Here is a 27171-nt window from a genome sequence, read left to right on the forward strand (position 1 = left end):
AAACCCACTTCATCGGATGCATGCAGTGGAAATAACAGTAGGAAAATACACTGCATGCATCTGATGATGCACTCCTGTTCTTTATACTTAAAGCATAAGTGAATATTTTGGATCTAATTCTGGCTAGTGCTGCACACATTTGTATACTGGAAAGCCAACAGCCAACAATGAGAGCACTGGGGAGAAGCTGGTTACCCCTCTTCTGACCATTCTGAAAAGTCTCAGTCTCTGTAACAAAAGCAAGGGAGTAAGACTCTGGATTTTGCTCCATAAATATATGCATTTATACTCTATGATCAGCAATGACATATAAATACAGCTCCTAAGTAGTTAATCCTTTTGTCTGTTAGTAGGAAAAGCTTTTAAAGGGAGGATCTTGGCCAGAATACAGAAATACATTAACACAGCTTTTGTAGTGTGCCCATTAAGGAATTCATTATATTTGTTTCGGGCGAATGCCTGAATTTGTCCCTTAGTAGACAGTACAAGAAACATGCTCTCTTGGTAGGTCAACCAAAAGCCATAGAAGAAAGGTCCAAATCATGTCATTTTATGCTAACTGCTGATTTAATCAGAAATGAAAACATTTTGTATCTTAAGTTTTGTTGTCTTTTTATGTGCAACTTTCTACAGGCTTGGAAATGGGTTTTAGGTCCTGTGGTAGTATACATCTGTGAAAAAATTGTTAGGTTCTGGAGATTTCAGCAGGAAGTTGTCATTACAAAGGTATGTAATATAGTCTAAATGTCTGAATAAAAAGCAATGAAATTGCTGTACAAATGAAATTGTTTTATCAACAGAAGTTTTTTATTTGCTAATTTTGTTGATGACCACTCTGTAGCTTCATCTTCACTGCTAGCTTCGTGAGCTCTTCCAGTATTACCATGTAGTTTTGCAAAGTATTGCTTTTTTATTTGGTTTTAGCTTTTGCTCCCACTCCAATAGTGAGTCCATAAGTTCTACACGTAAGCAAACTTGTTCCACAATGTACAGACGCCCCCCGACTTATGCAATCGTTCCATTCTGGAAAGCCTAGCGTAACTTGAATTTTGCGTAAGTCAGAAACGTATACCCGTACGTTATGCAAAAAATTCCGCAACTTGAAAATCCTATTTCTGGCTTATGGAACTTTTTCCGTAAGTGCAAATTTGCGTATGTCGGGTCTTGCATAACCCGGGGAGCATCTGTACCAGATTGATGAGGCAACCTGTGATCAGGTGATGTCTCTCCCTCTTTGGGCCCACAGCGTGAAATCCTGATCTTATTGAAGTCAGCAGCAAAACTCATACTAACTTTAATGGGGGTCCAGGATTCTACCCATAGAGCCTGGAGACCTGAAGGGGATTATGAGGCAAATCTTTAATTGGTAAAAATAGTCATAGCTCCATTGAAGTCAATTGAGTTATGACAACTTATGTCAGCTGAGGATCTGCCTTTAAGTTCAAGGCCTGTTTATCTCACTTACATTAGTAAGTAAATCAGGAATAATTCCACTGAAATCAACGAATTACACAGCTGTGAAACCAGCTTTAAGTGAGATCAGACTCAGACTCATTGTCTAGGAGGATAATTGTGGCAGATGAGCCTTGATGGTAAAGTCATTAAAAGAGAATTTCAGTGGACTGAAATTTCTGTTAAGCAACCATTCATGATATTGAAAAACTCAGTTGCTTAACTGAGATGAACTTTTAGTAAAAGTGAATTAGAATTGTATTCAATGGGCTTGGTTCTTCTTACTTACTTCGGTGTAAATCAGCAATAACATCATACATGCCAATTGAGTTACACTGGAGTCAAATTGCTGTGAAAGGAACGTTAGGCCCAATATGTTTGGGGATACGGTTGTGTGGTCTCTCTCAGACTCTCAAGGTAACAGTTGCCTAAAATGTGGTTTCTCACACAGGCTTCACTTGACTTCTCAAATCCATAATGCAAAATACCATATAATACATGCAATTGAAATTCTTAATTTGATGTTGAGTAACAGTAGCACTATGATATATTGTATAGTACATTGTCCACTGCCAACTTAAAAATTAATGTGTATCCCGCTTTTTAATTCCTTTTGGTTGAAGGCAAATAGAAGTGAACTAGAGGAAGCTTTGTAACTTACTATAAATGAACATGTATTCATAATTAACACAGCAGTACAGGACAAATCGATGTTTTATTGTGGTTTACTATGGTTTAGGTGGTGACTCATTCCTCTGGAGTCCTTGAGCTCCATATGAAGAAATGTGGCTTTAAAATGGAGCCTGGCCAGTATATATTTCTACAGTGCCCTTCTGTATCACAACTGGAGTGGCATCCTTTCACACTTACCTCAGCTCCTGAGGAGGAATTCTTCAGTGTGCACATAAGAGTAGTTGGGGATTGGACAGGAGCCCTGTTCAAGGCCTGTGGAGCAGAGGAAAAAGTCTTTAAGGAGCCCTGGAAGCTACCAAGGTTTAAATACTAATTTTTGTGTGTGTTGCCTTTTGTACAGTACTAGATGATAAACGTGGAACCATCTCAGTATGTCATTATGCTAAAGAACAATGGATATGGACATGAACTTAGAGCTCTTAGTTATCAAGAAGGTCTATCACAAATCCCTGATTCAGAATCAGCTTATACATAAATATGGCCATTTAGCTGTACCTGTATATTTATGAATCAGATTAAAATGACAGTAGCCATTTATGTATGCTAGCTTCCTATCTATTAACTTATGTATTTAGGTTCTTATAATGGCAACTATCATCATAGTATCTTACCGCTTTCTTGCTCCCTAGCCCTGTGTTGCGCTTCCCTACAACTGTGTTTCTCAACACAGGGTACACAGAAGTCTTCTAGATATTTGCCTAGTTTTACAACAGGCTACATAAAAAGCACTAGTGAAGTCAGTACAAACTAAAATTTCATACAGACAATGACTTGTGTATACTGCTTTATACACTGAAATGTAAGTACAATATTTATGTTCCAATTGATTTCTTTTATAATTATATGGTAAAAATGAGAAAGTACGCAATTTCTTCAGTTATAGTGTGTTGTGACACTTTTGTATTTTTATGTCTGATTTTGTAAGCCAGTAGTTTTTAAGTGAGGTGAAACTTGGGGTACAAAAGACAAATCAGACTCCTGAAAGGGGTACAATCATCTGGAAAGGTTGAGAGCCACTGTCCTACAACTCTCTTCCAGTACCTGGATCCCTCTTTCTACCTCTGTTCCTTATCTCAGAGAGAATTCTACTTCTCCCAGCTGTCCTGATCCCACTTTCATTGGGTCTAGGGAACTATCTGCTGCCTGCAGCTTCTTCCCTCTATTGATCTGTGAATACCTACGTGCATCTTCCTCTTTCCCAGCATTCTCCCTCCATTCTGCCCCAGCTTCACAAATCCTTTTCAGTTACCTCCCTCCCCCTTAGATCTTTGTATAGAGTTAAGTAAGGCAAAGAGGTACTAAGGATTTTTAGAAGTGAGTGAGACTTATAAGTATGGTGTGGAATGTTTAGATTAATGGCAGCAGCTTGTGTGTCCCCTAATCGTTTACTACTAGAAATGGTTCTGTGGCTTGCTAGGCATTGTATGCAACTTCTACGGGATCTGCAAAAAGTAATATGTTCAGAGAATTCGTGTTACTCGTAAGTAACCTTTGTTTAACTTCATTTTCAAAACAAAAATCGCCTGTTTCAAGTATTAATAGTAAAGGATGAATTTTCAAACAGTGCACAGAGATTTAGCCATCAACATCTACTGATATTAATGAAATCATGCTGCTAAATCATTATTTCACGATATAGAAAATTACTTCTAAATATTCCATAAATGCTATATGCAGAGAATGATACATCTTATATAATTGCAGTGTACCCACCACATGCTATCTAGACAGCTGATGACAAACCTCATCACGTATGATTTTATGCCCTAAATTCCCACTGACTTCAGTGGGAGTTTTGAGTGTTCAAGAAATGCAGGATTGGGCACAACATGCACAAATCAAGACAGATGTAGAGAGAAAAATAGATGTTTATATAACCACATATTTAGGTTTGTGGCTAAATTATCAAAGATTGTCTTTTAGAATGTGTTTAGTTGCTATTTCACATGCAATTACCCACGCAAACCATTGGAAATACTTGAATAAAAGCAAACCAAATGACTAGTGTAATTGAAAATGGGAAATAGAGTAATTGAAAATGGGGCATGTTTGCTTATGCAACAACACCCTTAAACAAGCCAGCAACATAACATTCAAAATAATAGATTTTCAAATAATTAATGTAAATGTATTTTGTGGACTGTTGCACAATGATTACCTCTTCCTTTCTTATTCGTACTTAACTCTTCCTACAACATCTGCATGTTCATTTACACTATTTAAACTTCCTTTTACTGTGATTCACACAATGACATCTGCAAGTAAACAGAAAATCTGGAACAAGGGTAACTTACGTTTCCTGAAAGTAAGATGTTAGATTGTGAAACAATCTTCCAGAGGAAGTGATGGAAGCACCATCACTTCGGTAATTTAAAACTAGGCTGGACAAAGCACTCAAAAACATACCGTAGGGTTACATCCCATGCTGCAAGAAGGATGGATTAGATGATTTAATAGTTCTTTTTCAGCTCTAATTTATATCATTCCTATCCAAATTGACTGATGCTCATTGAGAACTGTTGATTCTGGAGGAATTCAGACCTGAACGCATTTCTCTTAATTCTGATTCTAAGTAGCGTTTATAGTTTTATTAAGTATATTTTATTTCTGAAATACTTGTTCCTCTGAAAGAGTTCAGAAACGAATTCTTTGCTTACATATGATCTTTCTCTCTCTCTCTTTCATTACATAAATACATACTGAAAACTTTTCAAAAAGATTAATAAATCTGCTCCTCTGTCCTTTGATTTATACACTATGGAAAATAAAGCTCTAAAAACAGGATGCTTTGCAGTAAATCATAATTAAATATGCAAATGCCTTGGCTAAATTTGGACATGTAATTATATGACTAATCACATTTCAGAAAGCCTGAAAATTGCAATTGCATGCTTAAATAGATGGCCAGGCCCCGAACTCACATGGATGCTCTTGTGCTCTCATTTTACTCAAAATAGTTGCTTTGCTATGAAATGCCACCCACTGAAAATTAAATCCTTGTGTGATAGCAATTTGTGTGACAGTTTAGAGGTTTTTATATATGCAACAGAAGCACTATTTTGGAAAATGTAGCCCAGTATCTCTCAGATTTTGAGTCACATTGATATGTTGCTGACTTTTAACAAATGATACTTTGTTACTTCAGACTGGCTGTGGATGGACCATTTGGAGCTGCAACTACAGATGTTTTTCACTATCGAGTCAGTGTATGCATTGCAGCAGGTATAGGAGTCACTCCGTTCGCCTCGATTCTAAAATCCATATGGTTTAAGTGCTGTAATCCTAATACAGAACTGACGTTGGAGAAGGTAGGGGGGAAATTTGTTTATAATTCCTTTTAAAAGGTAGTATTTTAATAAGCTAATACTTGTCAAAGTTAGATAACCAGCTCCTTCAAGTTGAGGGTAGAAATTGCTTTAGTTCCTCCATCTCAACAGAAACTATCTCATTTGTCTGCTGTCCAGTGGGACCCAATGAGTTTTCAGAACTTTCTGAGATAAAGTACTTTTTAGCTGCTAGCTCACTCCATTAAAGGCCTAATTGAACATTTTTATTACTTCTGCCCTCAACCACTGGTGCAGTGGCATCTCCTTATAATTCACCTTGATACCCAGGTAACCTATAACAAAAAAGAAGTGAGGGTGGAGCATAGGCGCTGACTTACTCAGCTCCAGGCCCCACCCCCACTCCACACCTTCCACCAAGCCCCCACCCTGCCTCCTCCCACCTCTGGCATCTCACCCTAGGTAAGGCTCTTGTTGTTGTAACGTTCTCTTAGAGTGGGTACAGGAACCTTGACCTGCCCTCTCCACTGGGCTCCGATCCAGGGCCAAATGGTGGGCAGCTCCAATCGGTGCCTTGGTATGCTAAGCAGTTACCTTCCCAGACCACTTCCTACCCCAGCCTCCTTTAGCTTCCTGGAGACAATCACTTCTGTCTAGTCTCTGACCCACACACTGAGTCACTAGTCTCTCCTTTGTGGGTTCTCACGAGTCTGGGTTGTTGTCAGATCCCAGGCAATGAACTCCAGGGCAGTACATTTCCCTCAGAGCAGCCATCTGCTCCCTTCCACTGCCCCCCTCTGAGCTGTTCTCTCCTTTTTAAAGTCATGCTTCCAGCTTGCACAGGCTTTGCAGGTGTGACTGGGTATGGCTGCTTGAGCCCAGAGCTGTTCCTTAACCCCTTGCTCTCCCGTGTGGGGTTTGTGTACCCCATCACAGTTCCACACTGGCATTTATTATTAATGATTCCCTTCAGCAATGTACAGAGGTTTCCATCTACAGTTCTGAAGCTAAAGATTATTAGAGTATGGCTTTGGAGGCCGATTGTCCAACGCAGAATTCGTATCGTCGTTGTACTTTCTTTCATGATGTTTTTTTTAAAACCATACTGACAATGGGTTGGGATCTCAGCACTCAGATAAATATTTATAAATCCATTATATTTAATAATAGAGGAATAAAAAAAGATGGAAATATGTTTTTAAATTGTCTGCTTCCAACCCCAACATGCACTCTGTTTTCATAGTCAACTTTTAAAAATTCATAGAAGTTTGAGCTGCATGCAAAGGCAGTTAAACCTGTAACTCACTCTCCCTCCCCCCCTCCCCCAGCAACCCTTCCCTCTTCGCCTTTCCTCCTCCAGCTGTTTTTTCTCCTCTTCCCTCCTTCTGCTCAGCTGCCTGAGGAACTGAAGTGCAATGATAATTCTCATAAATCATTGTAATTTTGGGGTAGGAGGAAATTAGGTTAATTAAAGTATTTGCAGTAAAACTAAGGCATTAGATAGTGCTTCACTTCCTGGTGACTAAACAGCAAGTGTCTCTCACACACAAAAAGAGTTAAAACAACCTTTTGGTTTTGACAAAAATGGATTTCTTTCAAAAAGTAGCATTTTTCTACAAGAAAATCCCTTCTCAGTCAATCCGGGAGGGTTTTTGAGCTCCACTTCCACTTGCAGTTTTCATGAGGGCTCTTCCGGTGTGGTATTGTGATTCTGTAAGCTACATTCAGCAGCTATTGGCTCCTTTCTCTCCTTGCAACATCAAATAGATTTTAAGTAGAATAGAAGGAACACAACAGAGTCTTTAAACTCTCCAGTAGATCCACTGGTTCCAAACATGAATTATTTCTAATAATGTAATTGATCAAAGTGTGCCTGAGGCTGCAGGTCCTGGACAGCACCAATGAAGTTAACATATTCTTAATTCTCTGAACTAATTTTGTAATAATAATAATAAATAATATGGCAGTGCCTTGTGAGGATAGGGTGAAGAAGAGACAGCTGGGGTGGAAATGGAGAGAGTGAAACACTAAAAAGAAAGTGGCAAGTAAAAACTGTCCCTTCCCCTTCCAGCCATTTTAACTCACTTTCTAATGTAAAAACTCAACTGGGAGCTGTTCAGTGTTTCAGATTTAGAGCCAGAGCGTGCAACTGTGTCTGTGGGCGGACCAGTGTAAGGATCCACCCACAGGGACCTGTATGCAGGTCCAAGGCCTTGATCTTTATAAAATAAAGGGAGTTAAAACTGGTGGTTTGATGACAAATTGCTGCTGAAAGAGCAGCATGGTTTCTGGGAATGCAGGAGGTGAGAAGGGGTCCAAATAGACTAGGGAAAGTGTGGGTGAGATAGAAAGAGAGAGAGAGAGAGAGAATTAACAATACCCCATACTTTAATAGCAGCAAGTCACTTTTCAGGGCATGCACTAGAAGACTTGGTTGCCTTCTGGGATGGATAAAGGCACAAGGCTGAATGTACTTAAGGTGTGCCCGAGTGACCCAATAATTTACACCCTGCCTTGGCTTTTTGCTATAATGCATTAAGTCTCACAGGACCTCTGTGAGAAACAGGAATATGATTATTTCTACTTTACATGTAACTTTTCTGTTTCACAGTTTCTTCATTAGTGTAATGGGAATAATGATACTTATTTCTCACAGGTGTTGTGAGGCTAAAATCATTAATTTTGGAAAGATATCTTGAGATTTCAATGGAAGGTGCTGTGGAAGTCCAAAGTAGTATTAGAATTTTTTTATCAGTCATTTAAGTGAGATTGACTTAATCTCAGAGTAATTATTTTTTTTCCATTGGCTAAAAGCTTCCACTTGTGATAGAATTACAAATAATTTAATCTGACTCCAAGTATGTGGCGCTCGTCTTCTATAGTGGTGAGTACCATAGAAATGTCAATTAAGGAAATAAATAAGAGGATTTTCTTTTTCTTTTTTTAAACAATTTCATCTTGATTTGAGTACAGCTATCATTACAGTTATTAAACTAATATTTCCTAGTGTTGCCCACATATAGTTGAGATATAAATACTAATAGCTTTGCATAATGTCAGCAGCTGTATAATTTAAAAAAACACAGCAAAACAGAAGCAGTACACATTTATCTAATTGATTTGTCACAATTAAATAGCCTTAGAGTGTAGTTTTCATATTGCTTTTTTGATGGTTAGGATGGGACATTCCAGTACTCATGACTGGAGTGTTACCACTCAGTTTAGTTATGCACAGGCTGGTTTCTTCCTCACACCAGCTAGCCTCAATTTTGTAGTTGGGAATTTATGAAACTGTATTGGTTAACCCAGATTGTAACACTGGCAAACAGCTGTATCTTCTTGTTCCCTATTTAAGATTCACCCCATCCCACAAACTTTTCAGCAAAATACAGTAATTTGGAAATACTAAAAGGCTGCAGAGTTCATGTTGTCAAATGTAACGTCGTGTTAAAGCTGCTTTTGGGAAACAGTCTTTATGCCTATACGGCTGAGTGCTAAATTCTTGATCGTCTTGTTAGTGCACCCATGCAGGACCCTCACCTTTGAGTGTGGAGGATAGAGATAACTACAGCCGGACTATGCCCTGTAACCCAAAGTGGGTGTGGTTACTCAGGTTGTGGGCCCTCCACAGCCACCCAGAAGCAGCTGTGGGGTAGCCCCTACACACACACTACACATTTAAGAGCAGCAGTAAGAGCAGGTGATGAATATTTTTCCCTTGCTCCCCCATAGTCGTTCTTGCTATGTCTTCTGAGTACAAGCTGATTCTGTTGCTCCATTGCCTTCCCTAGTGCTCTCAGATGGGAGGAGGGGGAGTGAATGTTCATCAAGGAGTAGTTATTAATGGTTTGCACTGTGCTGAAAGCAGCTTTATGAAGTATATGCATGCACCTTATGTGAGAGAGCAGAGCTCTCTGCTCTTGCTTACTTTACCAAGTGTACGGTGGAGAAAAATTAATGATAAATATGTGAGGATGAAGAGGGCATGGAGTATAAGTGCATTATTTAAATAAGAGACTACTCAAAATCCTGCCTTACAAGATCTGATTAATAGTAATACTGCATCTAACTCAATTTGCAGAAAGAGCACTTGGAAAATTTAAGGCAGTTTACTTGTGCAAGCCATCAAGATGATGAATATAATAGGTGGGGTGGGTGGGGATTAGTGAAACATAAATCTAATGAGGGGTTGTTGTTTTTTTGAGGAGCCTAAATAATAGCACAGACAGTTAATACTGTGAGCTCTACAATAAAATACAAAATTCAGAATATTTGCTTACTTATAGAAATACACCATTCCTGGATGGTTTTATTCTACAATGTTAATGAGGGTGAATTTTATTGCGTTTTTATTGTATTTTAATCATATTTGTAATATGTTGTGGAATGCCCAGAGCATCTCAGTGGAAAGAAAGGGAGGATCTTTATAAATAATATTTACCATTATTACCTTTATTTTTCTAGGAGTCTGTGTGCCTCATAGTTTCATTTTTCCATAGGCCAACTTTCCTCACCAGCTTCTCTCTCCTTCCTTCTCAGGACTCTATTTGTGGCAAAAATAGTCTTTGTGAGGAAAAATTCTATTAATTAATTAATTACAAATATTTCTCATTAATAACAAATGACAATTTTAAGAAATGCAATCGGCACAGCTTTAGTGGGGATGAATTTGGCTCAATATATTGGATTTGGTAAATTGTCCCCTCCCCTCCTTTCCCCACCCATCTGCACTTGCCATACATTTTTGTAAGATGAGTTGTTGAAAAGATGTGAGTAATTAGATGGTAAAATAGAGGTTGTGGGGACAGTTCCTCAGTAAAAGTCACCAATAGCCATGATAAAATTCATAGTGATGTTTTTCAGTGGCCTGATTTTCAGAGGTATCAGGTGCTTTTAGCAACTGCTGACTTCAAAATTCCCAGACAAAAACTTTGTAAAGGGCGACATAAGCCTGTAAATATTGTACATAGCAGTTAACTTAAAACAACACTGTTGTTAGTTACCAAAATGAAATGTTTTACTGCCAATGGGCCTGATTTTCATCATATTTACACCAGGGTAAGTCAGTAGCAACTCCATGGAAAGCAATGGGATTATATTAATGTAAAAACAATGTAATAATTAAAAAAAACAGGCCTCAGATATTTAGAGTTAAGGTTCTGCAAACAGCCCTAATCCAGACCCTATATAAAACTCATCCTTTACCTATTCACCAGAAAGCTCACTATTTTCCACCACCAGAACTTGTCTGCATTTCCAGTAGAGACCCTGAGCACTCACCTACAGTACAGATCTAAGAAACCCCTCATATTAGCCCTAGACCCTCCTCTAATTCATCCAACTCTTCAGAGTGAAACACACCAACATCTTGCCATGTAATCACTTATAATACAAAACATATTCCCTTTCCACCATCTACCATTTCACTAGAAGCTACACAACTCAGTCTATTTCATCTACCTTGCATATATGTGTACTAGAAACACCACTATGTGTATCTCATTTGTCCTCTACGTGAAGCTTCAAAACCTCACCCTCCATAAGCATGCCTCAAATAAAACTTTACCCCTATTCATTCTACACACATGGGCTGTAAATGCCAAATTATCACAATAACCAAAGCACAAATTTATTACATGTAGAATGTGATTTATTCAAGGATAGGAAAAGCTTAGTTAGTAGTAACACCTAAGAAGTAGTCCAGTTAAGTGAATAAAGTGTGGGACTACAAGACTAGAATTAAGAGTTTGTTTCGCTGAATTTGAAGGTGGAATTAACCAGTTTTCGAAATGTGCTGTGTTTGAGACAAAAACACATTAGGCAGACCTGTCAGACTTCCTTTGATATTTAAAGGTCAAGGCACTGGGGCATGGTGAGGAGAAAGAGAGACGGTTTGGATTAAGAGGAGAAAGGATTTTTAAAAAGATCAAAACAGTATAAAAATCATGGACACAACAAAACAAGAGCCAAACATCACTTTTCTGACTTTATTTATAGCTTTGTATCCCTTCTAACATCCATTGTCCCCATTCTTTTTTTTGAGAGAGAGAGAGAAGGGGCTTCTTATGGGTTAGTAAAGTGTCTAGTACACTTTGGGGGACTATACAAATAATTACATTAAAAAAACATTATTAAGGTTGCAGGGCGGCCAATCCCTAGCATCTCATCCAATCTCAGGTTCCCCCAACCCTCACTGGCTCTGAATCCCACTTCCTCTTAGCTCCTCATCCAATTTCCCTATTCTACCCCCAGCCATCTGGTTTGCAATCTGCTCCCCCCCCCCAAACATTTCCCTCACTTGCTCCCAATCCAGCTTCCCCTCCAGCTCCCAGGCCCAGTCTCACTCTCTTTGCCCAACTAGTTCTAGTCTCACCAGACTTTTTGTCCCAATCAACTATTTCTCCTCCTACTGGTCTGGCTTTTGTTTCCTCTGCATTTGAATCAGACAGCTTCCTCTTCTATGCTGCCTGGGTACTATCAAGAGGGTAAGTGAGAGCACCCTGCTCTCAGCTCTAGTGTCTGGCCTAAGCCCAGCCTAGAGCTGCTGGGAGCAGCAATTACAGGGAAAGTCCAGCTTCACCCCTGTAGCCCTTGGCTGGTGCATGCTCAGTTGCTCTGTGGGAACAGTGCGTGGAAAGTCCAGTCATGTGTAGAAGCTGTGAGAGGATGGAACATGCTAAGTTTCTCTGCGAGAATAGTGCACGTGCAGTCTTGTCACGCAGAAGAGCTGTGAGGGTCTGGGGCAGTGATGGACAACCTGTGGCCTGCGGGCTGCACGAGGCCCATCAGCAGGGCCAGCTCCAGCATTTCTGCCGCCCCAAGCAAAAAAAAACCGCGATCGCAATTGCGATCGGCGGCGGCAATTGGGAAAAAAAAAAAGCAGCGATTGGCGGTGGCAGTTCAGCGGCAGGTCCTTTGCTCCTAGAGGGAGTGAGGGACCTGCCGCCCCCGAATTGCCACAGGTGCCGCCCCTCTCCCTTGGCCACCCCAAGCACCTGCTTGTTAAGCTGGTGCCTGGAGCCGGCCCTGCCCATCAGGGTAATCCGCTGGCAGGCTGCAAGACAGTTTGTTTACATTGACCGTCCACAGACACGGCCGCCCGCAGCTCCCAGTGACCGCGGTTCACCGTTCCCAGCCAATGGGAGCTGCGGGAAATGGTGCGGGCCACAGGGATGTGCTGGACACTGCTTCCCGCAGCTCCCATTGGCTGGGAACAGTGAACCGCGGCCACTGGGAGCTGCAGGCAGCCGTGCCTGTGGACAGTCAATGTAAACAAACTGTCTTGCGGCCCGCCAGCAGATTACCCTGATGGGCCGCATGTGGCCTGCGGGCCGCAGGTTGCCCATCACTGCTCCAGAGTCTGGCGCATGCTCAGTTGCCTTGTGGGGGTGGCACATGCATAGCCTGGTCATGTGTAGCTGCTGTAAGGGCTGGAACATGCACAGTCACTCTGTAGGGATGATGCCTGTGCAGTCCGTTCAGTAGTAGGAGATGTCAGAGGCTTGAGCATGCACAGTGAGGAAGGAATCTTTAGGGTTTTTAGCTGTTAAGCGATAGTAATGTTCTATTAAACATTTGCAAACTGTGATTTTTTCAAAGGCTTATAACTTGGACAAATTTAGGTGGGTTGTCACAAGATGACAAAAGGCACCTCCCTGACACAAAGGCCGCCCCCACCAAATTTCTATTCTCTGCTCTATAACTTGAAGACACTAGAGCATTACAAAGAATAGGTCTCAAGAATTTTTTAACATGGGCAAAACAACATATTTTTCCCTTAGTCTCAGTTTTGGAAACAGCTGTATCATTTTGGGTGAAATTTGCCCCCCAAAAAATCATCCTGAGGCCAACACACAGCAATGAAGATTTCAGCCCAAATGGTTAAAGTTTGGCAATGTTATAAGCAACTGAAAACAAAATCTTATAACTGGAATGTCTGGCAACCTTAATAGTAGGTGGCACTACCAGCCCCATCTATAATAAACGGAGAACCATAATGAATTTAATTAAGAGTTTTGTCTAGAAGCATAGATGTTTAATGCTGCACTCAATACGGTATTGGCAACCTTAAGACTAAAAGGACAGAGTGGGCTAGTTCACAGATATTTCACCTTTGGAACCAGAGTTCAATACCACAGTGATGGGCATGGTATAAGAATCTCAGCAAAATAGAATAACTTTCTTAGTGGATGAATGAAATTGAGTGTGGTGGTCTCATCTTACTCCCTGTTTGATCACATCTCAAAATCACTGCAGAGTTTCATAGGATATTCAGTCTCTATTCAAGAAAAATGCAGAGTTTGGTTTTGTAAGCCATGATGCATTGACAGAGTTAGATGGCTTGCATATTGCCTGTCTGCATTAATACTTTAATCACTAAATTCACTCACATTTTTTAAGAAGAAAAAGGTGTTTTAAAACATACAAAGAAACTCCACAATGTCAAAAGTAGATGGGATCATGTTTAAATTTCTACTGGAGTACAGTAGCATGCTATAAGATTAACCACTTATCTCAACATAAATAATTTAAGAGCTTTATAGAAAGCTTGTGTCTTGTTGAATTTCCTTACTTTTACCTGACAGGTTTATTTCTATTGGACTTGCCGAGATGCATCTGCCTTTGAGTGGTTTGCTGATCTCCTGTTCTTGCTGGAAACACAAATGGCTGAGAAAGGGAAAACCCATTTTCTAAGTTATCATATATTTCTTACTGGCTGGGATGAAAGTCAGGTATTAATGAAATAGGTCTGAGTTAATGTACCTTATTTTCCAGTATGGCAGCATATGAAACAGGAACAAGCAAATGGATGAATTAATGTAATTATATTAAATTATTGAAGTATTTGATAAACAGGTTTTTTTCTCCTAAAATTTCCTTTTTACATCTTTTGTGATATTTTTCCACACTTACACCATTATAACTCCACTATCAGGAAGCAAGGAGGCAAAGAACCATAAATATAGAGCCCACTTCCAATTCAGCTTTAGGAAAATAGGAACATAAGAATTGCTGTATAAGATCAAACCTGTGGTCCATCTAGTCCTATATCCTATCTCTGGAAGTCACCAGTACTATCTGCTGTAGAGTAAGGTGGAAGACAACTTGCCAGCATGGAAAATTTCTTCTGAACCCTAAATTAGATGTTGGCATGATAGTTTGTGGAATGCCTTTCACAATTATTGTTGTTTTTAATTCCTTACTATTATATGTATAAAATATATATTTTGTTATCCATTGTGATGGGCTATATAAACCCCCCACTGGAACTGAACGGGTTAAGGAGCAGCTCTGAGCCCAGGTGATTTCTCTCTATCCCTCCCCCCCCCCCCCCCAACTGCAGATCCTGCTTCGGCTGGAGGAGGAGCTTTAAAGGGAGCCAGATGGCTAAAAAAGGGGTCAGTCAGGGTAGGAGGACAGATCTATCCTGAGAGCTCCTGAACAAGGGAACTACAAAAGCCTTTGCTGCCAGGAAGGGGCTATCAGCTGGGCTGAAGGGTCAGATTTTTCTTTTTTGCTATCTTATATTGGACTTTGAGACTTTGGGGGAAGGCGAATGGTAGGAAGTGACCCAGGTAGGCAGCCTCAAGGCACTTCAGTATGCTGATATTTTTGCCTCTAATAGGGCTCTTGGTTGCAGCCCGGTACAGTAAGAGGGCCCTGGCTCCCCTATCAACCACCCTTCTTGTGGCGAGTACAAAAACCTCCCTTCCACACACCCCTCTCAGAAGTAAGGAGAGGGTAGAGATGTTGAAAGCCCCAAGGCAAAGCTGAGTCACCTAGAGGGTTCAGCAGGGGAACTTAAGGCCCTCCCTATTGTGAGGACGTGGGACTATATATATTTCTTTGGACTCTGTTACCTCAGAATGGGGCGAACTAAATTAGTGACCTGGTTGGAGGGTAGTGAGTTCTGCAAGTTAATTGTGTGTTGTGTGAAAATGTATTTCCTTTCATCAGTTTTAAATTTGCCAACTTTAAATTTCATTGATAGATCCCACTCTGAGATCTGCATACTACTTAGATTAAGGAGGCTCATTCAGCTTCTTCCCTCTTTATTTGGCCCCAAATGGGTCTGTCCTTTCTCTCTGCTTTATTAATTGGTCACTCAAGTCACATTAGATGCGGAAAGGAAAACCTCTCCTCCTGTTTCTTACTTTTTGTTCTTTCCATTTAATGAAAGGACTCTTACAGGATTAAAAAAAGAGGAAATATACCACAAGTCATTCTTTTTCTTGTAGCCTTACTCTTCTCTCATCTTAATTCCTTTCCACTTTCCCTCAGGGATTATTTAAAAGGTAATGACGAGGTGCTTTCAACATTATGGGATTGATTTTCAAAATGTATGTGTGCAGTTGTTCACACACACATAGTCCAAACAACCTCTTATATCAGTTTCTCAGCCAATGGGTCAGGACCCAAAACTGGGTTGCCAGAATGTTTCAAAGGGTCATGTGGTCCAGTCAGCGGGGTAGGGCCAAACCTGAGCAGTGCTGCAACCCCACAGGTTGCAATGCCCAGAGTTGAGAGACAAGCCCAGCCAACGCCACAGCACAGGAGCTGCAGGAGCTACCACTCTGTGGTAGCTGGCCAGCCTAACAGGTAAGCAGAGCCAGCAAGTACTTCTCGACCGGGCCACCTCCTCACCTCAGGGCCTGAGAGCTCGGCCAGGAGGGTGACAGAACCAGGCTGCAGCTCCCCACCCTGGGGAGGGGGAAAGGCCCACAGGGAGGCATTGACTGATGGGCTGGTGCTGAGTCCGAGGCCTGCGCCCGCCACCCTACCACCATGACAGGGAGCCAGAGAGAGCGACACTTCCCCCCACCGTGTGTGTGAGACCATAGGTAATCCCTCCAGCACACCCTTCCCCCCCAAATACACCCGTCCAATTTGTTTGAAACGTTGTTTCAATAAATAGATTGGGCTACTTTGGGGCTAGTTTTTAAGTCACTTTGTGCTATTAATGCAGTAGAAATCTGGGAACCCTGAAACTCCCCCAGGGGGCAGGACCTGACCGAAACCACTCCAGGATCTCTATCCCCAGACTATTTACTGGGTTGTGACAGGCCACAAACATTTACAAATGGGTTGTGAGCCCAGAAAGGTTGAGAACCTCTGTCTTATACTAGTTATCTAACAGAGACTGTGAAAACTTCTTTTGGAGAGAAAAATCTACTACCCATGCTGAAGCATGCAACAGTGTGACCAATATTAAACAAACCGTTGCTCAATGTTAGCAAACTCACAGGCTATTATCTACCATCTATTTTCTAAACAATAGAATCAAGAAGCTAACAAAACACATGGTCACCATCAACCGCCAGCTGCCAATATCCTGAATCTTCACGCCAGAACATGGTACAGAAACAAACAATTTTTGCTCTCGTGAGTGACCTCCAGCTCATAGACAGAGGTGGATATCTTGTTGGACCTTTGGACCTTTCTGTGGCATGTGATACCACTGAGTACCAACTACTGTTATCCCACCTCCAAAATTATGCAGGGGTGAAAAGAAGTACAGTGAAATGGCTTTCTTCTTCTCTGACCAAACACAGAGGGTTGTAATTGGTAACAGTTCCTCTACCTCCAGAGCTCTCACATGTGGAATTCGACAAGCCTTAAACCTCTCCCCATCTTACTTGTTATCTTTAGGAAACCACTAGTGGAGACTCTGTGACAACTTTAACTTAAATACCAGCAATACTCAGATGACACCAAGGTTTACATTTCCTTTACATAGAACAAAACCAGCATTCTCTCCAGGCTATCCCCCAGCATTTGGCCAAGAACAACATTTGGATGAAGAGCAGTTGACTGAAGCTGAAACTAGGCAAAATGAAGGTGATATTAGAAAGCAAGAATCCCTTTGGAGAATTTACTTCTTTCCCCTCTGTTGAGGACATATGCCTTCAGACTGTTAAATTTGTTCAGTCTTGACGTCCTGATAGATTCTTCTGCCACTGGATGACCAAATAGAGATATGGTGGCAAACAAGCCCTCTTCCATCTATGGCTGGTCAGGAAACTGCCTCAAGATATCAAACCCAGTCCTGGCAATGCATTTGAAACATCTAGGCTTCATTACTGTAATTCATTATACTTAGGACTGAAGTCACAAATATTGAAAAAGTTCCGTTTGCTACAGAATGCAGCCACCATCTGCTGAGCAGCGCAGCTGGCCATGAGCAAATCATCCAGTCCCTGCATTGGCTCTCCACTGAATAGACTCCAGTTCAAGTCCTCTGCCATGATATTCAAAGCCCTCCATGAGATTGGCCCAAGCTAGCAGGAAGACCGCATCTCTCTTTACCACCATGCCCTCCTGTGACTGCTACGCCTCACAAGAACACTGAAGCTGTCAAGAAATAGAGGAAACTCATGAACACAAGAGAGGGAACTTTCATAAGGGAAGGATCCAAACTATGGAATCCATTCCTGCAAAAGATAATGACCACAGGTCACATCACATTCAGAACTAAATTCCAAACAAATTTCTTGACTTAGTTTTTCTTCAATAATCCTTCACAAGGGTAATAATAATAGTCTATAATACAAACAAACACGTTACTCCTACTTACAGAGGGAGGAAAATGGAGAGAGATTGTATGTTTGATTTTTAATTACCTATGCAGTTATGGGTGCAATATAAGAACCTATAGAGAGAGTAAATCTGCATGCAAATTATGCACATAACTGCATTTCTGTGCATGTAACTTGAAAAAAAAAAAAGGCCTTATTTCTGTCTACATATAGGAATCCTGTATATTATTTAGGAGAAAAGGAACATAGGCATTGCTATGTTGTATCAGATAATAATATGTATTAATTATAATAGTATTAATTATATTACAGTATAATTATTATTATCCCTCAGTATGACATCATAGGGATTTTTTTCCCTTCACAACATACAAGATCTTTAAGCATAAAGAGGGGAAAGCTACCATCAAAAATTTATTCCCATGAGTCACCAATAAATCCTGACCACAAACTGACTCTGTGGGTTTGGGGAGTCAAAAGTTTTGTTAAACTGTCCACAGAAATTCTGCATTTTAGGGGCTCCAATGTACTGGTTCTCTTTTGACTTAATATTCTCACAAAGCCTACGAGCATTGGCTTCTGGAGATCACTAATCATGATGTTTTGCACACCTACTGTATTCCTGAGCTGCTCATTCAGACTCTGAGGGACTGCTCCAAGTGCTCTTGTAATCATCTTTGTTCTGTTTTCCATCATCATTCCACTTCATGGCAGAGTTCTTCATACTTTTCCATTTCTCTTCCTGTTTCTTTTTTGTTTCTTCTGCTGGTATGGCAATATCAATTAACATGGTCTTGTTAATTGGTTTACTATTTATGTACTGGTTTGCTATAGTGCCTACAATGTGCTAAGTACTTTCCAAGCACACAAGAAGAGATGGTCCTTATCTTGGGGAGCTTAGTCTGTGTACATAGAGCATTGGACAGATGGGTTATTATATATCAAGTTTAGAAAATACATCTATTTACTTGTTCTGGAAGTTTCTCAACTGAGGTTAAAATAGGTGTGGATAATCCTCAATATCAACTTTGGTGCTTTGCCTCCTTGCTTACAGGTGGTGCAATAATGTTTTCTGAAAGGAGAATATTGGGGGAATAAGGGGAATGAAAATGGCAAGTAGAATTACTTGCAAGTAAATTTCCTTTATCAACTTAACAAAGGAAAGTTACTGCTGCTTGTCTGATATCATAAAGTATGCTATTGGTAAAGCATTGGCCACCGCTAATGATGGTCTGTGTATGCCATATGAAAGTATGAGGTGGAATATTGTTCAGAATATTTAAGCAGGTTCTTTTCTCGGCAAATACAAAAATAAAAAGGGTGGTAGACTGTTGTGCACTATTTGTGCATACCCTCTTCGACTCCTCCTCTGTGAGCAACTGAAAATTCAAAGTACACACATCCTGGATACACAGATTTCCTATATTGCATATAATTTCTAATATTTATTTAAAAATCACCATTACTTCACTACTTATGTTTTTCCTTTCCAAAATCATTTCTTTTCAACATTAAAATGGTTATCACCTGCTTAACTACCGGGAAATGTTTAAAAGCTGCTAAGAAACTTAGGAATCTAAGTCCATGTTTGCAAAAGTGACCTGGGCCCAGATCCTCAAAGGCACCTAAATACCTTTCAGAATCAGGGCCTTAGGAACAAGTCTAACTGAAAGTCAATAGGACTTAGGTGTCCATGTACCTAAGTCACTTTTGAAAATGGAATTTAGGCTTCTAAGCCACTTAGGCACTTTTGAAAATATTGTTCTCCCCTCAGTCTGCCATCTCTTTAGGGGCAGAGTGCTGCCCTCTGATGATAATTATAAGTTGACCCCCCCCCCCCCGAGTAATATATAATTCCACCTTTTATTCAGAGACAGTATTATCGCTTTACTTTTTACTCTGCATATACGTTGTTGATTCTAAAACTATTGCTGTACATTTTGCTTTAGGCTACTCATATAGCTCTACATGATGATGAAAAGATGGATGTAATTACTGGTCTGAGACAGAAGACCTTCTATGGAAGGCCGAACTGGGACACTGAGTTCAGGCAAATAGCAGAAAATCATCCTAGGTAAGGCAGGTTGGCTTCTAACCTTATTATGTAACTCTTTCTCAACATAAACAGTGAGAGGGCAAATCTTTTAAAATGACCCTTTTAAAATAATTTAGTTTTTTGCTATGTGGAAAGAAGATTTATGTTTAATGAAGCTTTTAATGAAGAAATCTCAGAAAGAGAATGCCAATAAAATCTAATTTTTGGATAAGAAAATCTAATATTTATAAGTATTTCAATATCCTGGCCTTTGCCAGATATAATTGAAACACACAATCCAATTACTGTTCTGCACAAAGGACAAAGTAACATTAATTTCCCTTGAAGATGGTTATTAAAGAGATAAACTGTGATTTTTTTTCTTATGATGTCAAGGATATGTTTGTTCTCCCAACATATTTGGCTACCGTTGTAAGACTGTGCTGTTCTGTCATTAGTTCATCTCTGCTGGCAAAGACAGTTCATTTGAACCTGGTGGATTTGCTAGTGGTCTGAGAAAAGCTTCTTTGTTCCTGGAAGCCTTTGAAGAAAGAATTTGAAATATTTTTCTGTTCATCACCAGAAAATTCTGGAATCTTTGTGATTCTTTTCCATTTCCAAATATTTACCTGTTAATGTAAGCTAAAGGCCTGCATTCAGGAGAAAGGGTTGAGAAAGGAAAAGGAAAAGCATTTTTTTATGAATGAAAAACTAAAATGCTGGAAGGGGAAGAGAGAAAAGAGTAAGCTTCAAGAATACCATAACATTGAAAAAATAACAGTAATAGAGAAACCAATTGATAGAGGTAAAGATGAATACAAATCAGGAAATAAGAAGGAAGATTAAAAAATGGGCAAAGGGCTGACAATAGAAAATATAATTTTTTCCTTTTTATTATTTGTGAAATATTGCTACTACAAAATCATATTTTTAAAATTTAGGCTTGCAGTCAAATTTAACTTGCAGTCTAAACTTTATTATTTGACAATATCCAAAATATAGTTAATATCTTCAAGAAAGACTTTCTGTGCAGCTTTTCACGCACAGAGTAGAAGGTGATGGTGAGAAGTCCTGAATGTTATGATGCTTTCTTAAGAATCCAGCACTGAAGTTTTGGGAACGTGAGTTTGGGTCGTAATGGGCCTGTCAGTCTGACATCGATCCAAGGCAAGATAATGGAGTGGCTGATACAGGACACAATTAATAAAGAATTAAAGGAGGGTAATATAATTAATGCCAATTAACATGGATTTTTGGAAAACAGATCTGGTAAAACTAACCTGATATCTATTTTTCTGAGATTACAAGTTTGGTTGACAAAGTTAATAGTGTTGATGTAACAGACTTCTATAAGGCATTTAACTTGCTATCACACAACATTTGGATTAAAAAACTAGAATGATATAAAATTAACATGGCACACATTAAGTGGATTGAAAGCTGGCTAACTGATAGGTCTCAAAATGTAATTGTAAATGGGGAATCATCATCAAGCAGGTGTTTCTAGTGGGGTCTCGCAGGGATCATTTCTTGTCCCTGTGCTATTTAACATTTTTATCAATAATCTGGAAGAAAACATAAAATCGTTCCTGATAAGTATGCAGACGATGAAAAAATTGGGGGAGTGGTAAATAATGATGAGGACAGGTCATGGATACAGAGCGATGTGGCTTGGTAAGCTGGGAACAAACAAATAATATGGCTAACTGTAAATAAATACAGGTAGGAAAAAAGAATGTAGACTATACTTACACGATGGAGGACTCTGTCCTGGGAAGTAGCGACTCTGAAAAAGATTTCGGGGTCGTGGTGGATGGTCAGCTGAACATGAGCTTCCATTGCAATGCTGTGGCCAAAAAGGCTAATGCGATCCCTGCATGCATAAAGAGAGGAATCTTGAATAGGAATAAAGAGGTTATTTTAACTTTGCATATGGCACTGGTATGACCACCGTTGGTATACTGTGTCCAGTTCTGGTGTCCACAATTCCAGAAGGATGTTGATAAATTGGAGAAGGTTCAGATAAAAGCCATGAGAATGATTAAAGGATTAGAAAACATGCATTATAGTGATAGATTCACAGAGTTCAATCTATTTAGCTTAACAAAGAGAAGGTTAAGGGGTGACTTGATCACAGTCTGTAAGTATCTACAAGGGGAACAAATATTTGATAATGGACTCTTCAGTCTAGCAAAGTATAACATGATCCAGTAGCTGGAAGTTGGAGCTAGACAAATTCAGACTAGAAATAAGGTGTAAATTTTTAAAAGTGAATGTAAATAACTATTGGAGCAAGTTACCAAGGTGTCATAGTGGATTCTCCATCGCTGGCAATTTTAAAATCAAGGTTGGATCTCTTTGTAAAAGATATGCTGTAGTTCAAAAGGAATTATTGCGGGGAAGTTCTATGGCTTGTGCTATACAGGAGATCAAATTAGATGATTACAATGGTCCCTATGAATCTATGAATTTGCTTGTGAGCCTCAGTTTCTACATTTAAGGTCAAATGTGAACTCTTTAAAGGAAAAAGTGCATAAGAGAAACATTTTATTGGACTTGTATGGGGCAAAAACTGCCCCTCCTCCATGCTCTCTGCATGTGCAGATGGTTCAGGATGCAGAGGAATTGGCATGGTTCTGCTGTGTGTGCGTAAAGGGGTAGCTAGATTTCATGAGGTAACCAGACTCAGGGCTGATTCTAGGGGCAGACAAACAGGGCCATCGCCCTGGGCACCAGCTTCCAGGGGACACTGGACTGCTAGGCTCCCCCTCCCCAACTCATTGGCCAACTGTGTTTTAGGTTTTCTTTGCCTGACTGTTAGGGGAGGGTGGGTGCCAAAAATGTTTTCTGGCCTGGCCAGCAAAATGACTAGGGCTGTTCCTGACCAGGGTCTACATCCCTTTATACCACTGAGTCCAAGTCCACATGGGCTCCCTTCTGTGCAATGCACAGAGTCTCTTTGCAGATGGAGTAGGGTGGTGGAGTATCTACTACACCAGGGGTTCTCAAACTTCATTGCACCACGACCCCCTTCGGACAATAAAAATTACTGCATGACCACAGGACGGGGGACCGAAGCCTTCGGCCCTGGGCCCCAGCAAGTCTAAGCCAGCCTTGGCGAATGGGGTTGTGACCCACTTTGGGGTCCTGACCCACAGTTTGAGAACTGCTGTACTACACCATGAATCCACCATTCACACCTGCTACAGAGTACAGAGCTAGGACTGTCCAGCTAGAGACTGGGGCAGCAGCAGCCAATCAGATTCTTAGCCATTCCAAGATCTTATAGGTGCAATTATTCGTGCAAACATTTTGGAGCTCCAGTTCCCACTTAGGCATAGGTATGCTTTGGAAATTCAGTGGTGGGCACATGTTCTTGGTACAGTATTAACACTTCTGCAACACTGTTTTTGTGGTTAGAATTCACTTGAACCTCATTTGCACTTTCCTTTGAGAAAGCTTATTGGGAGCAAACATCAGTTGCACCTCATTGCTGCAGATTTAGCTTCCTGCTCTAATGGCACAAATTCTGAAAATTTACTCCAGTAGGTCCACAGCTAATGAGTGTGTACTCTATATGTTTAATGGATATGTGCAGTGTCTTTTTAAAAGCAAACCCTCAAACAATGATACATTCTATTGTGCAGAAAATAGCTATTTTTCTATTGTCTGTAACATCATTGCCTAGATATTTGCAAACTTGGGCATGCACTTATTCTTCTATGAGGACTACTTACATGTCAAGTTTCAAAATTCAGCCACTTTTAAATTATGTCTGTGGGCAAAAATGTGTATTTTTTTCATCTTCATAGAACTCAAAAATAACTGCAGGGATTTTGTGCATTTTTTAAAAAATACCTCCATTTAGAGACAAAGAATGGAAAATTTCAGTCCATGGAGTAGGGGTTTTTTGTTTTGTTTTTTGTAAAACTATGACAATGTGAAAACAGAGAATTATTATCAAAAACATTTTTTTGCAACCTCAGCTATAGCAATCCAGTTGAACACTGTAATAAACACTAAAGAAGAATTAAAAATAAAGATAGTTATAAAATAATACTTTGTGAAACGAACATGGGCAAAACTTTTAAAATGCATTTGTCAAAAGGCCATTTTAAAAGGTTCAAACAAAACTGAGATGTGGTTTATTTGTTTTGTTCTGTTATCTTTTTGTTATTGCTGCAGCAACAGCATTGGTGTATTCTTCTGTGGACCCAAAGCTCTCTCCAAGATCCTTCAAAAGAGGTGCAACTTGTATTCATCAGCTGATCCTAGGGGTGTTCAGTTTCACTATAACAAGGAAAGTTTCTAAACAGTATTTTTGAAATTGTATAATTGATGTCATTGTACTGTATGCTTTTTCAATGAAATCAGTGGGAGTTAGGGGTCTAAATATAGTTGAGGATCTGGGCCCAATTGTCTTTATAATTCAGGGTTTTTTAAAAAAATTAAAACTAAAAACATGAAAACCCCACAGAATTTACATAAGTTAGTAGAAGATGCAGCTCTGCTCTATTTTAAAAAAACAAAAGCAAAAATATATTAGATTTGTACTGAGGTGTAAAACACAGTTCATAAGGATCATATAATGCATTTACCCATCCATGCAATAAAACTGTGAAGCAGAAAACATCCCAAGTGTGTTAGCAGTTGAATAAGACAAATGACAATATTATATATGTACAAACACATGGAAAAATATTCACTAGAGAAGACAAAACTATATAGAAAAACAAACACATAAGGATAAAAATTACATCCCAGAGGACTATAGGAATATTTTATAAATCTCCTGTTTGGGGATGGAGTTTGTATGAACTAAGCTGGGGCTACAAGATATAGTTGTATTATTATTGAGTTGAAGACGATGCATCTTTATTTGAAAATTGTGCAAGTTTTCTGAAATGTCTGTGAAATGATTAATGTGGTGCATATAGTGTAGCGGTAAAGTGAGTGGAGAATTAGCATCTCTGCCAGTTCACCTAGAGGCATTTATCTTTTTTTTTTTCCCCTCTGGTGCCAGTGATGAGCCTCAGGGTAAGCTGACACTTATTTTTTAACTATAAATTAAGCTTCTTTTTTGTGTGTTGAAAATCTTGAAGGGAATGAGGAATGTGTGTAAGCACCAATACCAGCTGCCATTGCATGAAAGAAAGAGGTGACAATCTCCTGTAGATTCTGAATGATTGTTTTAATGGGGCTGGATCTGAGGTAACAAGCACAAAGATATTGTGCTTCCAGAAAAATAGGATCTGTTCTCCCTTACCTCATGCAACAAGATGTAACATTTAGCTTCTGGCTCAACGTGGCATCTCTTCACTGCTTTGATTTATTCCCACTTTTGCAAATCACTGTGGTATGCTACAGGAGATGCATTTAGAGCCCTTGTTATAGTTCATTGAGTAGCATCACTGTTATCACCACCAGAGGAGAATTTCACTTGTATCTGGGCTGAGTGACCTAGAATAAAAGAAAAAGAATAACAATAATAATAATAATAAAAAGTGGGGAGGTTTGTTAGACTAGAATGAAACTGCATTTACGTTGAATTAAAATCCCTTTATTATGAATATAATTTAAATCAAAATGGAAACTAGGAAGATTTGGCTTAGTGCCTTGTTTTGAGTAGCACTGAGCACACAGCAGCTATAATAATGTGAACGTATATGTAATTACTCTATTATTGTGTTTATGTATGAAAACATCTGCTGTCAGGGAAAATGAAACATGTCTTCATGGATTTGTCCATTCAGCTTCTTCAGTGGGAAGTGTTCACGACTGTAGAGAAAAATATTAGTAAATAAAATATAGTCAAAACAGCACAGCCCCTCATCTCATACTGTACTAATGTTACAGTCAACCAACTAATCAGAGGCCCATACCTACAGATAAATTATTTGGACCTTACAATAAAATTAACGTTACCAAGAGATTTACTGTAAGAATTTAAATTATGCACTTGTATTCACCAACAAGTATAATTCAGAATATATGATTTTACATGCTCTGGGATTTTTTTCCCCAAAAAATCCTCTGTGCAATGGAAACTGGGTAGTGAAAATTGCCCTGTTTTACACTAAAAGATGAAACAGGGTCTGCCAAATTTGCTGCATTCCATCATATTATATACACTGTATAATTATAAGGGATCCCCTCCATCTTTCATTCTGGTATGAGAAAGTGCTGTATTTGGGCAAAACCAAATATTGTAAATTTATCGAAGTTTATCCAAAGAGAGCTGTCCTGGAAAGGGGATAGTTTTAAATAACTGTTACCTGACATTTGTGTTGCTATTCTCAACCGTGCATTGGAGTTTTGTTAGGGGAAATTACTTGAATCTGAATGTGAATATGAAAAACAAAGTGATGAGAAGAGAAGTGAAACCATAACTGCCAAAAGCAGTATTGTAGGAGATGGACTCTAGCAGCTGCACTCTTGTGCATAGCAGATGTGTGCAGTCCACAGACTTTTATTCTCCCTTTGGAAGTGTCTCACCCAGATACAGGCCATACACAAACTTGTTTTGCTTACGAGATCTGAAGAGGTTACAGCTTGTTGTCACAAAAAAGCAACAAGCCTAGAAAGCATAGCATTCTCAGACTGTCACCCATCCAAGTACTTATTAGATCCAAACCTGCTTTGTTTTGAAAATTAGATGAGTTTAGGCCCATTCAGGCAAATAGCAGTATCCAGCTGCTTTTCTGCCATTTGTAACTTATGGTGACCCTTATCATTTCTCTGCCCCAGAAATTCTGCAATTCTGAATCTTCAAAGTAAAAATGGGGGGTTGAGCAATGTTCTCGTGGGTGAGGCTTTGTCCACATTAGGGAAAACAGTGTTTTCGAAATACGCGAACTAACATGTTAGTTAACTTACGTTAAAACTCTAATAGAGGCAGGAAATTTGTATCTTAACATGAGTTAACTGGTAAGAACCAACCAGGGCTGTATTTTGACACAAGTTAAAATGCAAATTGCCTTGTCTGTGCTATGGTTTTAATACATGATGACTAACACAGGTTAGTTGACATGTTTTGAAAATACAATTGTTTTCCTAGTGAAGGCAAGCTCTTTAAAAGGTTTATAAATATGCTATCTGATACTGTTGGGGGGTGCTGATTGGGTGTATCGGGACGACAGCGCTGCCCAGTAATGATGCTCTGGGATATAAT

At 39.6% G+C, this 27171-nt stretch overlaps 1 protein-coding gene across 1 annotated transcript in view; it reads left to right on the plus strand.

Moving 5' to 3' along the window:
- NOX3 (NADPH oxidase 3) overlaps positions 1-24312 on the plus strand; it is a 45909-nt gene extending 21597 nt beyond the window's left edge. The window contains exons 8-13 of the mRNA XM_024201600.2: positions 634-726; positions 2192-2445; positions 5291-5453; positions 14015-14161; positions 19915-20039; positions 24186-24312. Coding sequence (XP_024057368.1) covers positions 634-726; positions 2192-2445; positions 5291-5453; positions 14015-14161; positions 19915-20039; positions 24186-24312 — 909 coding nt within the window. The remainder of the gene's footprint in view (positions 1-633; positions 727-2191; positions 2446-5290; positions 5454-14014; positions 14162-19914; positions 20040-24185) is intronic.
- Positions 24313-27171: the final 2859 nt, after the last annotated feature.

Source organism: Terrapene carolina, unplaced genomic scaffold, assembly GCF_002925995.2.
Source record: "Terrapene carolina triunguis isolate 2854851 unplaced genomic scaffold, T_m_triunguis-2.0 Scaffold85, whole genome shotgun sequence".
In the NCBI taxonomy this organism is placed as follows: domain Eukaryota; kingdom Metazoa; phylum Chordata; order Testudines; family Emydidae; genus Terrapene; species Terrapene triunguis.